The 18,067-nt window shown below is 35.4% G+C and overlaps 1 protein-coding gene across 1 annotated transcript; it reads right to left on the bottom strand.

The window, feature by feature from the left end:
• Positions 1-505: 505 nt before the first annotated feature.
• On the bottom strand, positions 506-17,969 carry LOC114329149 (zinc finger protein 354B). Its single transcript, XM_028278168.2, has 3 exons — positions 17,725-17,969; positions 10,540-11,309; positions 506-947 (listed from the first exon to the last, which is right to left on the bottom strand). The coding sequence occupies exons 1-3, from the start codon at positions 17,872-17,874 to the stop codon at positions 566-568; spliced, it is 1,302 nt and encodes a 433-aa protein (XP_028133969.1). The 5' UTR covers positions 17,875-17,969; the 3' UTR covers positions 506-565.
• Between the last annotated feature and the right edge of the window lie 98 nt (positions 17,970-18,067).

Consider the following 18,067-nt stretch of genomic DNA (forward strand, 5'->3'; position numbering starts at 1 on the left):
TCATTGTGAGGCCCGGAACTTATTAACCGACATAGTAGTTTTACTCCCTAATGGTTTTGACATAGACATTCTAGTAAGGTTTCATTCTTAACACGTGGCAACCCATCCTATGCAGTCTATCTTTACTACGTTTGCTATATGTGGTTCCTTATAGTATTACACACCTTATAGATTCATATAGTATGTACATGCATGTACTGTTCTCTTCAGAAGACTGCAGAGTCTTCTCTTTCATGATTATAGATTTCCAAAATAAATGCTGATTGTTTTCCCACTTTTGTATCTATTGTGTATGTAGTACTTGACAGATAAGTAATTGTCTCATAGTAATTAGACATTTATCAAGATATACAATTAAATGGTAAAGTTTACCAAAAGATGTTAATGGTATTTTAACTACGCTAGTACATATTATTTGATGTCCAGTGATTAAGCAAATTTATCGTCAATACCAAATTCTGCACAATAAGAATGATTTAATTGAAATCTAAAAACAAAGAAAAAGTTGTACAAAAAATAAATTAGTTTTATAATTAATCTTAAAATAAAATTCACAAGTCAAAATCTACAAAAGATCTACAATGTATGGCTTCATCTCGCTTGTCTCAATTTGATCCGGATGATGTCGTCTTTTATGTTTCTTAAGTTGAGATGTAGACGTGTAACTCTTAACACATAAATTACATTTAAACTGTTTAATCCCAGTGTGCTGTTGCATGTGATATTTCAAATGTACCGATTGGAGGAACGTTCTACCACAGCACATGCAAAGAAACTTTCTGCCGCCATGTTTCTTTTGGTGGTACATATAAGTGTCATACGTTTTAAACTGCTTATTACATTCGGCACATGAATACGCACAAGAATCTGAATGCACAGCTACGTGTTTTTTAAGACCCCATTGAGTGGGAAAGGATTTGTTACAACCGTTATGACTACAATGATATCTGAAACAATAAAACCAAAAATTAGTGGTAGCTAAAGTAGAAGCCACAGTTAGAATGCAGTGTTGGTCTTACGACGCGCAGCGATGCCGCTCATGTCGGCACAGTGGTAGGTGCGTGGTAGTTTGCCGATAGACTGAAAAATCACCGGTCCTGATGCGCCGCTCGGGGTAAACCGGCAACGTGGTCGGCCGTTCTCCCGTAAGAAATACATTGCTCTATGCTACCTGCACTGTATTCTAACTGTGGCGTTTAGTATAGCAAAAGTTATAGGTACCTATTTAAAAAAGTAGACATAGCTATAGTCGTTTCGTTAATTTCAGACACAGCTGTCTAGTAATTTTAGTAATTATTTTTTGCGAAGTTAGTTACATTTTGACAGACTAGACATGACTGGAAATTACTATACAACCAAGCACACGTACTCATAGTCAATATGTTGAGTAATAGTATATTATTCAAAGAGCATGTAAGGATGGCTATTACTCACGAAGATGAAGTTTGTGAAACGAGCCGAAGGCGAGTGTCGTAATTCCTCAGAGTGAGTAATATCCATTAGATGTGAGTAGAATATTATAGTTTTTATACGACCTTTTTGGAATGAATGAGATAATACTCGGATCAGCCTACCTGCCCTATGATAATCCTAACCCACTACCACCAAGGGAATTGGAGGAGCTGATGAGAGACTGCACAGGCAAAGGATCACAGATAATCATCGGTTATGACTCCAACTCGCATCACATTAGCTGGGGGAGCACCGGAAACAACGAAAGAGGTGAGCACTTACTATAATTTATTACGGAATATAATTTAGACATACTCAATGTAGGCAACAGACCTACCGTTGTGACTGCAAATAGGAAGGAGGTTATCGATATAACGATGGCGACTGCATTTGCAAGCAGCATCGTTAGGAACTGGCATGTCTGATGAAGAAAGTTTCTCAGACCACAGACACATAAAGTTTGAAACAACGGGCTATGAGCAGTAATGAGCACGAAACAGAGACTTATCGAAACCCCAGGAAAACTGATTGGGAAGCGTATCAAGGAGACCTGACATAGTTTTCGTGGGGCTATAAAGAGGACAAGGAACACAATAGAGCTATATATGGCTACTAAACAATTTCAGGATATAGTCATAGAAACATATAAAGATAACTATCTGGTAACAGCAAGGAGCTACAACAGGAAAGTGCCCTGGTGGAACAATGAACTTGCTAAAAGAAGGAGAGATGCGAGAAAAGAATTCAATTCTGCAAAAAGATCAGGCAAGTGGAGCGAATATCGCAAAGCTCTGACTGAATATAACAAAGCTCTAAGGAAAGCCAAAAGAGAATCATGGAGGAGGCACCGCGAGAAGATAGAACAGACTGCAGAAGTGGCTAGACTCCAAAAGGTTCTCTCGAAAGAACCTAAGAGCAATATCGCCACGCTCTAGATGAAGTCGGGCGACTACACACAGACTAGTGAAGAGATGCTGAGGGAACTCTTCAATGTTCACTTCCCTGGGTCAGTAACCAGAATGATGACACCAGAAGTTCTACAGCAAGAAGGACCAGTTACCATGAAATATGGAAATAAGGGAAGCTGGAGAGCTGCAAAAGAGATGGTGACACCAGACAAAATAAAATGGGCAGTAAGTTCATTTAAACCATATAAATCATCGGGAACGGACGGGATGTATCCTGTACTTTTCCAAAAAGGTACGGAAGCAATGTACAAGCAAATGTGTACAATACTTCGTGCAAGTATTGCGCTGGGGTATGTATCAGTTGCTTGGAGGTCGACAAGGGTAGCATTCATACCAAAGCCTGGTAAGGGTGGACATATGATTGCAAAGTCCCTTCATATACCTCTGTATCAGACCAATAAGTCTGATGTCCTTTTTACTAAAGACATTGGAAAAGCTGGTAGAGATATATGTCTATATTAGAGATGGAATATTGGTTGAAAGACCAATAGAACAAGACCAATATGCATAAAGGCCAGGTGTATCAATAGAAACAGCACTGCACCATCTAGTACAGAGGATGGAGTATGTTGTGGAAAACAAAGAGGTGATGTTGGGAGCCTTTCTCGACATAGAGGGAGCCAACACAACACCTCAACCTCACTTCAACCACACCTCATTCGATGCAATCACAAAGGTCATCCGTCTGAAAGGAGTGGATGAAATAAGCTGCAGGTGGATAGAATGCATGCTTATAAACCGTGTGGTATATTCAACACTGATGGGCGATACCATGTCAACACGGGTTGCCAGATGATGCCCCCAGGGAGGTGCATTTATCTCCGTTAGTGTGGAATCTGGTTATGAACGGACTGATTGGAACGCTCAACAGGAAAAGATATAATGTCCTGGGCTATGCAGATGATTTTGTCATTCTGGCACGGGGCAAGTTCAATACAACGGTCAGGGATAATATGCAAGCCCTGAACGTAGTATCAAAATGGAAAAGTGAGGTAGGATTGTCCGTAAGCCCTCACAAATCCAAAATAGTAGCCTTCACCAGAAGGAGAAAGTTAGAGGAAATCTCATAGGGATTTCCCTAAAGGTGGAGAAGGAGGTAAAATATCTCGGAGTCATAATAGACTCAAGGCTTACCTGGGCGAATAACCAAAAGAGCGATGACCACTTTAATGGTGAGCAGACCCACACATGTCAGAACATGGGGACTTAAACCGGACATGATGTATTGGATATACAGTAGACTCGCGTTTATCCGAGTCTCGGTTATCCGAGCCCCTCGGTTAACCGAGGCAAAAGTCATAACTGGTGAGTTACAACTTTCAACCTTGGCGCAACACCGCCGCCTCAAAAACAGGAATGAAGCTTACGCAAAAATCAATCAAAAATTTGTTTAAACAGATATATTGATAAGGTAAATGTTTTTATCTTTTATAGACAGTAAAAGTTATTAGTTTTGTGACTAAAATATCCACAGTTATGGTTATTTACGTGTTTTTCTATCAACATAACCAATCTCAGTGTTAACCGAGTTTTTCTTTATCCGAGGTAGTCACGGTCCCAGATACCTCGGATAATCGCGAGTCTACTGTACAACATGATGGTAAAGCCCACAATAACGTATGCAGCATTGGTCTTGTGGCCAAAGGTGCAACAGAGAAATGCTATAGAGAAGTTAGGCAAGATACAAGGCTTGTCTGTCTCAGGATAACAGGTACAATGAGAGGCACACCAACTGCAGCAATGGAAGCCTTACTAGACCTTCCTCTCTTAGACATCAGAGTGAAGGGCGAGGCAAGGATGGGGTTACATAGACTGCAGGGAAATCAAAGCAAAACTGCAGTGGGCAAAGGACACTGCAGCATCAAGGATATATGCGGAGATCCGATATGGGAGATGATAACAGACCATTCTATCCCTAAATATAACATGGAAATACCTTTCTAGGTGGAAATACACTCCAGAGAGGTATGGGAAGATCCTGGCAGACATCTGAAGTATGAGGGCCACACCTGGTATACAGATGGGTCCAAGACAGAAGATGGTTCGGGATCAGGAGTATATAGTGAAGATAGGACCTACAACGATTCCATTCCACTAGGAGAATATACCTCTGTATTTCAGGTAGAGGTATATGCAATCCTGCACTGTGCACGGATAAACATATTGAGGACTTATACTAATAAAAGAATCAATATCTGTTCACACAGCCAAGCGACGTTGAGGGCTTTAAAGAACCCAAGGATAACTCAAAGTTTGTATGGGAATCCCCGAAGAACTTGACACCCTAGCGGAATATAATGAGGTAAAACTCATCTGGGTGCCTGGACATCAAGGGATCGCTGGCAATGAGAAAACTGACGAGCTTGCTAGACAAGGATCAGCAACAAGATACTTCGGTCCAGAACCGACACTGGGAGTGCCCAAAAGCACAATCAGAGACCGATTAAGAGGCTGGATACGAAGACAGCACAAAGAATACTCGGAAAAAATTCCCACGCAAAAGCATGCGAAGAGATTTATACCTCAGACATGTGTAAAAAGAGCTGAAGAACTGTTCAAGATGAACAGAAATCAGGTCAAAATCACTACAGGTTTCCTAACTGGACACTTTCCAGTAAAAGGACACCTACACTCGATAGGACTATATAATGGAGATCTTAGTTGCAGACTATGCAATAGAGAGACGGAGACAGTCAGACATTTATTGTGCGATTGCGAGACTCTAGACAGCAAGAGACAAGCAATACATGGAGACTGCAGACCAAGTCCGAAAAGTGTATAGTACTAACCCAATGGACTTTTACAGGCTAGTGAAGGGCACTACTATATTGGATTGGGTGTCATGAGAACAAATGGAAGAAAACACAATAAGCTTAAAAGCTGCAGTGCGACCGGGGTGCATGCACGGAAGGCTTCCAGAAGAAAAAAACCACCTTTTTGACACGAGCTGAAGGCGAGTATAGTAATTCCTCAGAGTGAGTAATATCCATTACATGCGAGTAGATTATTATACTTTTTATATGACCTTTTTATTTTAGTTAGTAGAAAAATATAATTATCAACTACTCTCGATTAAAATTATAATTTACAAAAATAAATGTTGTTTATCAATAGTCTTCTTCTTCTTTTGGCATCATAACCCTGGATGGGTCTTTGCCTGTCTGGCTATGTCCTTCCATTCAGATCTCTCTTGGGCCCTTCTCCTCCACTGTCTTATATTCATGGTTGTTTATCAATAGTACGCGGCTGAATAATTGGTTGTCTACTTAAGCATATTCGCTGTGTGCAAGTACTTCGAGGGGATACGAGAAACGATTGTGTGCGTGAAGTGGCGAAATTTTGCATTATTTAGTATTCTTAGCACATTTCATAAGGACTATCATTGACGAAAATGGAACTTCGCAAATGCTGTCTTATGTATTGTAAAAATACAACAAGAAATAGTCAATTCAAGTTCTACTCGTTTCCGAAAAATTATAAGCACAAATCAATGCAAAGAGGAAAGTGGAACTCTATCATAATAAAGCAGAAGTAAGTATCATAACCTAAATTTTACATTCTTTATATTGCTCCAAAATATAGATGTGACGTGTAATTAGTAAAGTGAATTTAATTCATTGTATCTCACTGTGGATATGAATGCATAGAATCTTAAATGTTTACGTTTATGATAAACAGTGCATATTGACATTTATGTAAACATTGTTTATGTTTGCCTTTTAATAACCTCAATCTTAAATGTTCAAATGATGAAATTTAAACCTAAAACATATCGAATGTTACAGTTAAAAATCTTTTAAAATTTTTTCGAAGTTGATTATTGCTATAAATTGCAATAATTATTATATTAAATAAACAAGTTTAAGTAATTTTATTTACAGCTTATTTGGACCTTAATATCCGTCACATATGTCACCACTTAAACTAAACGTAAACCTGTGAATAAAGTGAGTAACGAACTATTACTCACTGGTAAAGTAATGGGTAATCTATTCAAAAATAGTGAATAATCAGCATGTTATTATATTAAACGGGCATAAACAAACAAACATAAATTACATAAATTTTATGCCAATCAGTAATTGAATCGTTTATTTCAGAAACCCGTCAAGTGCAATTGTATAATATACACTGACCGGCACAAAAAACGGGCACCCCACAAAATGGGTCATTTTTGATGTCTCGAATTTCCTAAACCCGTTGTCCGATTGAAGTGATTTTTATGATATGTTATAGCCTTACTCTTTACCAATATCTAGGGTTACCATAATTTATTAAGGCGAAATCCGGACAGGGGTAGTCCAAGGGGTTGTAGAAAATGTAAAATGTGAATTTGACTGTGTTGCTACCTCTACATACATTGTACCTACATATATGCGAAATGCTTAGTTTGTACTGGGCCCAGGGATAGGATGTTCTTCATCTGTTCTTCTTTCGTAATTTTCAGAAGACATAATTTTTCTCAAAAGTGGCTTGTCATTTTTTATTTTGTCATGGAATTCGGAACGCAGAGATAATCTTCCTCTTTCAGCCGTCCATATAAAATTCATCATCGAAAAGATACGTTCAGTAGGAGCCGAAGTACCAGGCAGACAAAAAATGAATTCTCCTATTTTAAAAATATTCGTAAAGGAAACGTTGCTTTTAGAAAATGCTTCAAATATTTCTTGCCATTTGTCATGAGTTTTTGGGGTTTCTTCTTTAGGTAGTAAAGTCCATTTAGGTTTCAGCTTTTTTAGAACTTGGAGAAGAGACGAGTGCTCATCAAATAATTTATCCCCATCGACAGAATTCGGTACAACGCTGACTAAAGTTAAAGCGCTCTCTTCCATCTCTTGCCAGGTAGGATCATCTTGTAGCCTTAACCATTTGATTTAGCGCAGAATAAAATTTCCCACCGTTGGGCCAAGTGTTTTCTATTTTTTTTTTTTAGAAAAGAAAAAATCCGGAGATTTCTCATATCCGGACGCCAATCCAGACATGTCTTTCAAATCCGGACTGTCCGGACGTATGGTAACCCTACCAATATCGCTCTAATAATAATATTGCTAGAAAGGTAAATTGTCATTGTATACAGGGTGTACCAATCAAACTGAGTTTTTTCTCAAAGTTCACCACACCCTGTGGAATATTCTAGCATTTATAAAATACTTAAATTAAAACCCAACTATAGCCTCAGGTTTTCTTAATATTCTGTTTTTTGATTCATTCGCTTATGTTGGATAATAAAAATGTTAGGTACTTTAACAACTAGCCATGTTCTTCATCAATATAGGATGTTTCTAAATAAGTTCCGACAAACTTTAAGGGATAATTCTGCATGAAAGAATAATGACCGTTTGCTTTATAAACATATGTCCGCAAATGCTTCGTTTTCGAGATAAGGGATGATGAATTTTTTCTTACAAACTGACCATTTATTTGTTGCTATAAATCCGGTTGAGATATGGAAATGAAATTTGGTAGGTTTTGAGAGGTAAGTTATTGCGCATTTTTTGACATACAATTAAGAATTTTATATTCACCATTAGCGTGCATTACCCGTCATATTACCCGTGTGCACGCCAATGGTGAATATAAAATTATTACAGTAGAGCGTCGATTATCCGAACTAATTGGGGGACATGGGCGTTCGGAAAACCGATTTGTTCGGATAATCGAACTATATTGAGATTGCCATACATATTTATCCACAAGTGAATAAAAACCATATTTATATAACTGTATATTTGTTTATACCTTGATAATGACAAATAGCAATTAAACAAAAAAGTGCAGTCTTTGCAACAACATATTTTTGGATACACAATTGAAGAAAATTGAAGCTATTTTAAGCGTTAATTACTAACGCTTACTCAGTACTCGAGTGCGGGGCGCGGGAGTTCGGATAACCGGTCGTTCGGTTGATCGACGTTCGGATAATCGACGCTCTACTGTAATTGTATGTCAAAAAATGCGCAATAACTTCCTCTTAAAACCTACCAAATTTCATTTGCATACCTCAACCGGTTTTGGAGCAATAAATAAATCGTCAGTTTGTAAGAAAAAATTCAACATCCCGTATCTCAGAAACGAAGCATTTGCGGACATATAGGGTGTCCCAAAAGTAGCGGAACGGTCAAATATTTCCCGAAATGAACATCATATCGAAAGACTGAAAAATACGTGTTCAATAATTTTCAAAAATCTATCGAATGACACCAAACACGAGCCCCCACTCCACGCCCTTGAGGTGGGGTGGGGGGTAGCTTTGAAATCTGAAATAGAAACCCCCCAGTTTTTATTTCAGATTTGGATTTCTTACAAAAAAGTAAGCAACTTTTATTCGAGACATTTTTTGAACTGTACATAGATGGTGCTATAATCGGAAGAAACCATTTATCCTGACACCATAGGTAAATTATAGAAACGGTCTAATATCTCGAGAAATACACTTCCAAATGAAATACCACAAAATATGTGTTTAATATTTTTCAAAAACCTATCGAATTACACCAAACACGACCCCCCACTTCACACCCTGGAGGTGGGGTGGGGGGTAACTCTAAAATCTCAAATAGCAACCACATTTTTTTATTGCAGATTTGGATTTGTCGTGAAAAACTAAGCAACATGCATTCGAAACATTTTTTAGAATTGTTGATAGATGGCGCTAATAAATCGTCTTTTTACAATTATAGCGCCATCTATCAATAATTCTAAAAAATGTTTCGAATAAATGTTGCTTAATTTTTCATGACGAATCCAAATCTGTAATACAAAATGGAGGTTGCTATTTAAGATTTTAAAGTTACCCCCCACCTCAAGGGGGTGGAGTGGTGGATCGTGTTTGATGTCGTTGGATAGATTTTTAAAGAATATTGAAAATGTGTTTATCAGCTTTTTGATCTGATGTTTAGTTCGCGGGATATTCGACCGTTCCGCTACTTTTGGGACACTCTGTATATGTTTATAAGCAAACGATCATTATTTTCTCATGAAAAATTACTTGTTAAAGTTTGTCGCACTTATTTAGAAACATCCTATTGTATTGATGAAGAACATGACTAGTTGTTAAAGTAGGACCTAACTTTTTTTATTATCCAACATAAGCGAATTATTTCAAAAACAGAATATTAAGAAAACCTGAGACTATAGTTGGGTTTTAATTTCATTATTTTATAAATTCCAGAATATCCCATAGTGGTGAACTTTGAGAAAAAACACAGTTTGATTGGTACACCCGGTATAAAATGACAATTTACCTGTCTAGCAACAATATTATTACAGCGATATTGTTAAAGAATAAGGCTATAACATATTAAAAATATTAAAAAAATCACTTTCGGACAACAGATTTAGAAAAATCGAGGCATCAAAAATGACCTATTTTGTGGGGTGCCCGTTTTTCGTTCCGGTCAGTGTAAATGTCAGTTGGCGGGTTTCTGAAATAAACGATTTAATTATTTATTTACAATAATGTATTGATAACAAATGAGAAAATTATTTATTGTAGAAAAAAAATATTTTGGAGAAATAAATTCCACAAAATTGTATGAGTTTAGTATACACTCTAACTATTTCCAATAAGTCTTCTTTTTTTAATGAAAAAGTTTATTTAAGCTGTTAATAGCTTGAGGTGGGAATTTTTGTGGTGTATGTTTTTTACTCTGAATCTGTCAATGAGCACCCTCTAGCTCAGTATTTAGGGCAAATAATGAGTCTGTGGCTGATGTTGTTCCTCTCATAATTGCTGTTGCGTTTATAATTATAAGCTCAAAGGGTTATTCAGTTCTGACTTTTCTCCTGAGCTCTTATTTCTATTTTGTTTTTTGTCTCGTTGTATATACTGTTTTCACAAGTTGAGACGAAATATTGTCAGGCATGGCAGTGAGCCTTTATCATGCTAAGGCTATCATCACCCAGAGTTTGACAGCGCTCTGTGATTTGCCCTTTGTGTGTGTTTATATGTGTACTTGTTTGTGTGACTTGTTTGTTTATTTATTTTATTAGATTTAAATATTTATATGCTTGTAGGTACAATTTTTTAAATCAGCAATGTATTAAATAATGTACTAAACGACCAGGTACTTGATGAAAGAGAACTATGTATATTTAACTTTCATCTGGAAACGCTTACCTTATTTTATAATGTAACTTAATATGGGCCCCCAAAGTCCCTGCCTTATTGTAACTTTTCCTACAGTACGGACATTGGTATCTGTGAAACTGCATAAAATGATTAAGAAAAGAATCCGAGGTATATAACGTTTCGCTCTCAGTACAAATGTTACAAGGAAATTGTCCAGTATGTAAAGACATGTGAGAAACAAATCCAGTTTCGAAATTTACAAAATATGCTTTGGGACATATAGGACAAGCAAACTGGACTTTGATTTTCCTTCTAGTGGCCGTTTGAGGTTGCTTAATATCAGGAGGTAGAGAAGTCTTAATTGTCTTAATAGTGGTGGTATTTTGGATATCTGCAGATGTATCTGGAATTGTTTCTAAACTATCCACTAAAAAATTCATATTTTCTATTTCAACATCCTGTTGATCATATTCTACTAAATTCTGTTCTGCTAATTCCTGGTCTCCAGAAACATTATATTTAATGGCTTCTAAATGGATCTCAGTTGGTTCAAGAAAGGATTTCGAGCCATCATCACTATCAAGTGCTTCACAATATAATTCAATTTCATCTGTATTATCTTCAGCATCAACCACTTGAGTTTCATAATCATTTTCCTCATAGTCATATTCATCTTCATTTACTGATTCTAAGGATGATTTTTCTTTAAGTAACTGAAGATTATTTTCTCTAAATTGAATAATAAAGTTGTATGCTATCCTTATTGTTCTGAAGCATGGTACACAAACTCCATGAGGTAAATCATCATTTAAATCAATCTAAAAAAGATGTTATTATTTAATTCAACTAATACACAATCTATATTCTTACAGTAGAACGTCGATAATCCGGACGTCAAAAATCCGGACCGTCAATAATCCGGATTTGTATCTAGCAAAAATATCTGATTCTTTTAAAATAAATAAAGAACTTAGCTGCGAAAAACGAACTTCTACCGCAGTTCAAAAATATTTTACACATTTTTTTAAAAGCCCAAATAGTCTGATGTTTTTATTGTACACATGCTGCTATTATAAATTAATTACAATACAATGTTTAAACATAAAAAAAATGCTTTGATTAATTTCACCTCTAGACACTTTACTGTACAAGAGAAAACATAAAATTTTAAAACGTTTGTTGTACTTTAATGTGTATACTGGCCTTTTTTTGGGGTAATTTCGATAATCCGGATAATTTGATAATCCGGATGGGGTCTGGTCCCAATTAATCCGGATTATTGACGTTCTACTGTAATTATGTAACCAGTATTTGTTACAAATATGTAACGGTTTCTTTAGAGATACATAAATATACATACAACAAAGTATTTCTTATTCAAAAATCAAGGTAGAAGAAACGAGAGTATATGAAGGAGCCACCTGTGGATCCAAAACATGAAAAATAAAATACACCTAGTATTCAAAGGCCTTCAACTGTGTTTCTCATGATATCTTACTAAAAAAACTGCACTTTTACGTATCAGAGGTACTCCTCTGGAACTAATTAAATCGTATCTAAGTGATAGATACGTTCCACAAGGTTCTGTTTTGGGCCCTCTATTATTTATTATATATGTTAATGACTTGCCCAATTTTATGGCTGCATGTAAAACAGTATTATTTGCATACGACACTACTTTTATTTTTTCTGACAGAAATCGTTCTCTTTTAGAAACCACTTCTATGAATGTAAATTCAAATGCTCAATCATGGTTCGCAGCAAATAAACTTAGACTAAATGACAACAAAACTCAAAATTTATTCATTTCATCTAATCCATTTGATGCTTGTGTGGAAAAAAATACAGTAAAATTGCTGGGCATGACAATTGACAAGACACTGACTTGGTATAACCATATTGACCATCTCAAAGGTAAACTTTCAAGTACTTTATTTTTATTTAGTCAACTAAAACTTGTTACACAAGTGTTGATACCTTAAGAACAATTTAATTTTCGCTTTTCCATTCGTTTTTAAGGCTATAGCGTTATTTTGTTGGAAAATTCTTGCAATGCACTAACAATATTTAAATTGCAAAAAGAAGCAAAAGTTGGTTACTTGGAATCTTGCAAACCATTATTTATTAAATATAAAATAATGCCCTTGCCAACACTATGGCTATACAATGTTCTCCAAGAATCACACAAACCTGCAGATACTTTAGTTAAACAGTCTGACTTGCATAATTACAGCACAAGAGGTGCCAATAATTGCAGACGACTTAAAGATATTTAAATGCATTAGGTCAGAATCTGATTATGAGGGTTTACAGAGAGACTTGGATTCTTTAGTACATTGGTGCCAGAAAAATAATTTTAGATTGAATGCTTCGAAATGCTCATATATTATTTTTTCACGTAATAAGACCACCAGTGATTTTAAATACAAGATAGGAGATGTGGATTTATCTAGGGTTCAGGTAATTAAGGATTTAGGTGTGTTACTGGATAGTAAGCTAAGTTTCGTGGACCATTATGATGCCATTATTGCGCGCGCTAATCGGACATTAGGGTTAATCATCAGAATGTCATATGATTTTAATAATTTGTTTGTAATTGTGAGATTGTTTTTGAGTTATGTTCGTTCATTACTAGAGTATTGTTCAGTGATTTGGAGTCCAAGTTATGAGAATCACAAATATCGAATTTAATCGATTCAAAATAAATTCGTTAGATATCTGCGGTATAGATTAGGTACTAGAGGAATGCAATTGAATTCCAGTCAGGTCATGCAGATGTTTCATTTGCACCGTCTAGAGGATCGCAGGCGATACTTTGACCTTAATTTCGTATTTAAGGTGTTAAATGGTATTATTGTTGCACCTAGCATTCTGGGTCGAATAGATTTTTATGTTCCAGGTAGGAATTTGAGATGTCCCTTGCTATCCGCTAGATCGTGCAATACACGTCATGCAGAAAATATGCCTTTAAATAGAATTGTTTCTAGTGTAAATGAGTTTCCAAATATAGACTTTATGGGAGTCACACTAAATGCTTTTAAAAGGACTATTTCACGTGAATTATTTTAATTTGATTTTAATTTTTTGATGTCGTTAGTTTAATTGTAAGTAATGTAAGTTAACTTGTGTTCAATGTTTAATTTTGACTTTTAATTTTAATTGTAAAATGGAGTTTTCCGTCAATAAATATTAATTTAATTTAATAATATCAGAACAGTCAAATATCGTTTGAGTAAATCAAAAAAAAACTCTATTGAGTTTAACATATAGGTATAATGTCCTACCTAAGGATTTTAAAAACCTTACAATCAATAAATTTGAAGTCATTTTGAAAAAAAATCTTCTGAGATTTGCTTTTTACTCTGTTAGTGAATATTTTGATCATTTTAAAGCAGTGTCAAGGACATGAATATTACTCACTATGTTTTCCGATGTCTCATTTTGTGAATGTGCGTGAATGTATTTATACAGTAGAACCTCGATTATCCGTCAGGGCACCGGACCAAGGGTATGACGGATAATCGAAAAGACGGTTAACAGAATATTAAAAAAAAATTCATAGTACAACTCTCAAATTTCATTTGTATGTTTTGTTTGACAAAGAGGGATTTGTGTTCGTACAATCGAATCAATTTAAAATATTCTGAAATCTCTGTTTTACTGTTGCTTCACATTTTGCGACGGCTGAGTTTCTTAATCGGCATAAGATCATGCACTCTATTGGCTTCTTGTTGTTGAGAATACCACTCGATGAATTATTGCATGTGCGATGCAGCTTATCTAGATTATTTACGCAAATCTTTGTCAGTTACAGTAAGTTCATCAACATATTATCTACAGTCAAATTCCAAGTCTGTGTCAGCTTCTGAATCTGTTTGATCCGCCGTTGTTGCCATTTCAACGATTTCTTTATCTGTCAGCAATGGATAGCTGTTTGTGTCCTCATCACAAATCAAATTAACTTTTTTTTTATTTTTTTACCTTAAACTTTTTGCTTATGTAGTCAATACAACGTCTGTATGTACCCTGACGGTTAACAGAGGTGACGGTTAATGGAGAGACGGATAATCGAGGTTCCACTGTATTTCTATATATGTTATTTGTATATACACATTATCTTATATATTTTATATATTATATCAAATTGACTTGCTACAATTCAATTTTTTTTTTTTTTTGTAAATATACGAGTAGTCAATAAATTTTTGAATCTTTGAATCCTAGAAGCAGAAGAATCCAGTAGAAGGGAAATTCACCAGACACATTATAAAGACAAAAAAACCATATTGGTGGACTTCTTCTTCTTGTAGTGCCTATCTGTTTTGGATGTTGGCAACCATCATGGCAATTTGTACTTTGCACACTGTTACTCTGAAAAGATTTTTGGTTGTTTTGTTGGACCACATACGTAGATTTTTCAGCCAGGAAATACTTCACCTTCCTGGTTCTTGTTTTCCTTCCACTTTTCCCAGTAAGATTACGGTGGAGTACCTGGCCTATCAGCCTTGATCAGCACATGTAATTTGTATTGTTTATATTTTAATCTGTGATGTTAATATATTTTTTTTTAATATGTGATTAATAATGTGGCGTTATTTGCTCAATTATGTTAAAAATTTATGCAGATAAAAATTTATTCTACTCTACTCTACTGTCAGATTAGTTGCAGCAGTCCATATATTTCGCTGTTCCTCATGATGTGGCTGAGGTAATCAATTTTGGTTGTTTTTATTGTGATTAGCAGCTTTTTCTTTTTGCATTCTCAACAAAACATCCTGATTAGTAACGTGATTGGTATAAGATATCTTTAGGATTCGACGATGAAGCCATATTTCGAAAGCCTCAATTTTCTTGCAGGTGGGGTCTGTGAGAGTCCATGACTCAACTCCATAGAACAGTATAGGAAAGATTTAACATCACAGTAACCTGATTTTTATGGGTATTGATAAATCATGACATTATTTTTTGAAATGCATGTCTTACTTTCTCTATCCTATATTTGATTTCTAGAGAATGGTTCCAATTTTCATTGACATTTGTACTAAGGTAGGTGTATGTTTTTACTATTGGTGGACAATAAAGGTAAAAAACCGAATAAAAAAAGAAGGTGAAATCTTACCAAAAGTGGCTGACCACAGGGGATCAAGAAGACAGAAGTCAATACAGAAGGCAGACTTATAAAACAAACAAAAATAAAGAAAAAATAGAAAATATATGGTTTCGTTTTGATTTAAATCTGTCTCCTGCCATCCCCTGATAGATAGCGCTATTTCTAGGCCTACCTGTTGTCAAGGAGGCTATGCAATAAGACAAATTTACACCAAAACGTCCGTAGTTTTCGGTACAAAGTAAAACTATTTATACCGTAGTAAGGTTAGAACACCCTCTAACAGGGAAAATGAGTGAAATGAATGTCGACTCGATTCAAGTTCTCTGTTAACCCAGATTATATCAAAAGGCACCTCTAGGAAAACATTCCAACATGCGATTCAGAGAACCCATACAAAACGAGTCTTTGTACTCTAATACAGAGTATGGCATTAGTAAAAATAGAAAATATATGGTTTTGTTTTGATTTAAATCTGTCTCCTGCTATCCCCTGATAGCGCTATTTCTAGGTCTACCTGTTGTCAAGGAGGCTATGCAAGAAGACAAATTTACACCAAAATGTCTGTAGTTCTAGGTACAAAATAAAACTATTTACTTATACCGTAGTAACATTAGAACACCCTCTAATGGGGGGAATAAGTGAAATGAATGTCGACTTAATTCAAGTTCTCTATTAATAATAAAGAGCAGACAAACACAATTTTGTCAAAAAAAACTTCAAACAGAATACCCCTGAAAGGGTATTCCGTCTGAAGGGTACATCTAATACACATGGACAAATGTCTAATACACATGGACAACTTACGAAACAAAGGACAGTCCAATACACAGGTTGCAGATATATTTGAAAATGAAATAAGAAATTCACTAAAAAGGATAAAAAATAACAACACAACTGCCCTGGAGACATACCTTCAGAACTGCTAAAACATACTCCTTCGACTTTATTACAAGAATTAAATATGATGGAAAAATACTGAGGGAATAGAAAATGGGCTACTTAAACTCCATATGTAAAAAAGGAAATTAAAAATACCCAAATAATTATAGGGGAATATGCGTTACACCATCTGTGGTTAGGTTGTAGGGGAAAATTATTAAAGAAAGGATAGAAGAACAACTGGGAACTTCAGAAGAACAGAGTGATTTGTGTCTTGGATGCTCATGTACTGATAATGTTTTATAAAACAGCTCATAGAAAAAACAATAGCATTCAATCAGGACCGCTTTATCCATTAGGCCAGCGTTTCTCAACCTGTGGGGCGCGCCCCCCTAGGGGGGCGCGCTTTTAGTAATGGGGGGGCGTTAGCATATAAAAAAATACACTAACATCATTAACTAATTTACTAAAATCGAAGCAAAACAAAACTCTGACAAAATAAAAAATAAAATACACATGAACACTGAATAGGAGTTATAATCATAAAGAGCACTCAATACTAAAAAGTAAGATTTTACTGTTTTTTGTCAAAATTATTGAACGAGGGGGGGCGCGGCGAAAATAATTATGGAAGATTGGGTCGCAAAGGGTAAAAGGTTGAGAAACGCTGCATTAGGCAATATAGGCAGTTGCCTAGGGCGGCAAATTATGAGAGCAAAGGCAAAAGCAAAAATACACAAAAATGGTACATTTTGAAGGGCAGCTACTATAGAACTGCCTAGGGCGGCAATTGACCTAAATGCGGTCCTGCATTCAATGCTGAATTGCACATTGTCTTCGTGGACCTCCGAAATGCTAGTGTCCCAGTCAACAACATGTGAAAAGCAATGGAACATCACGGAATAAATAACACCTACATAAATGCAGTCAACAAATGCCTCTACAAAGACCATGAATGTAGAATAAAAGTCAGACAAAACTACCAATGTAAAATCCATAGATTTGTTCAAAAAGTTATTGTCTCTTAAGTGCATGTTTTCCATGACACACACAATGAATTTGTTCAAATTTGTAAAAGTTAGTGTAAAAGTGCATGTATGCAACTCAAGCCATCAATACCATGAATTGATATGACCAGTTACATTGCATTTTTTATGTACAGAACTGCATATTTTGCATTGACACAAACAATGAAAGAATTATATCATATTCTACAATTCCAAAATTACTTCTAAATTCCTTACCTCTATAGAAGTGCAGTAAGTAATCATAGTAGCAATATCTACATCACAATTTGCAATTGGCCCTTCCAAAGGATACAATCTTTCAACGTCATCTAAACATACACGACATTTGTATAAAGTAACAAAATTTCCTTGTTTTACTTTATCCATATTAATTATTCATATAATATAATACAATAATATTATTACATTAGATATTTAACTAAATTGTTTGACTTATTCAATAATGTAAATATAAAATGTCACTTTGACAAATGTCACAAATAATGATAGTAGACATTTGACATATTGTTATATTTTAACTCTTTTTAGTATAAGGGTTGAAAGAGTGATAGACATAGGA

Source organism: Diabrotica virgifera, chromosome 4 (assembly GCF_917563875.1).
Source record: "Diabrotica virgifera virgifera chromosome 4, PGI_DIABVI_V3a".
Classification (NCBI taxonomy): Eukaryota; Metazoa; Arthropoda; class Insecta; order Coleoptera; family Chrysomelidae; genus Diabrotica; species Diabrotica virgifera.

What these genes read in the sequence shown, in the direction of transcription:
- LOC114329149 (XM_028278168.2), bottom strand. Translation starts at nt 17,874, where the DNA reads ATGGATAAAGTAAAACAAGGAAATTTTGTTACTTTATACAAATGTCGT. An exon ending in CTTACTGCACTTCTATAGAG is followed by an intron (nt 11,310 to 17,724) that starts GTAAGGAATTTA and finishes CATCTTTTTTAG; the next exon opens with ATTGATTTAAATGATGATTT. An exon ending in AAGTTACATTATAAAATAAG is followed by an intron (nt 948 to 10,539) that starts GTAAGCGTTTCC and finishes TTATTGTTTCAG; the next exon opens with ATATCATTGTAGTCATAACG.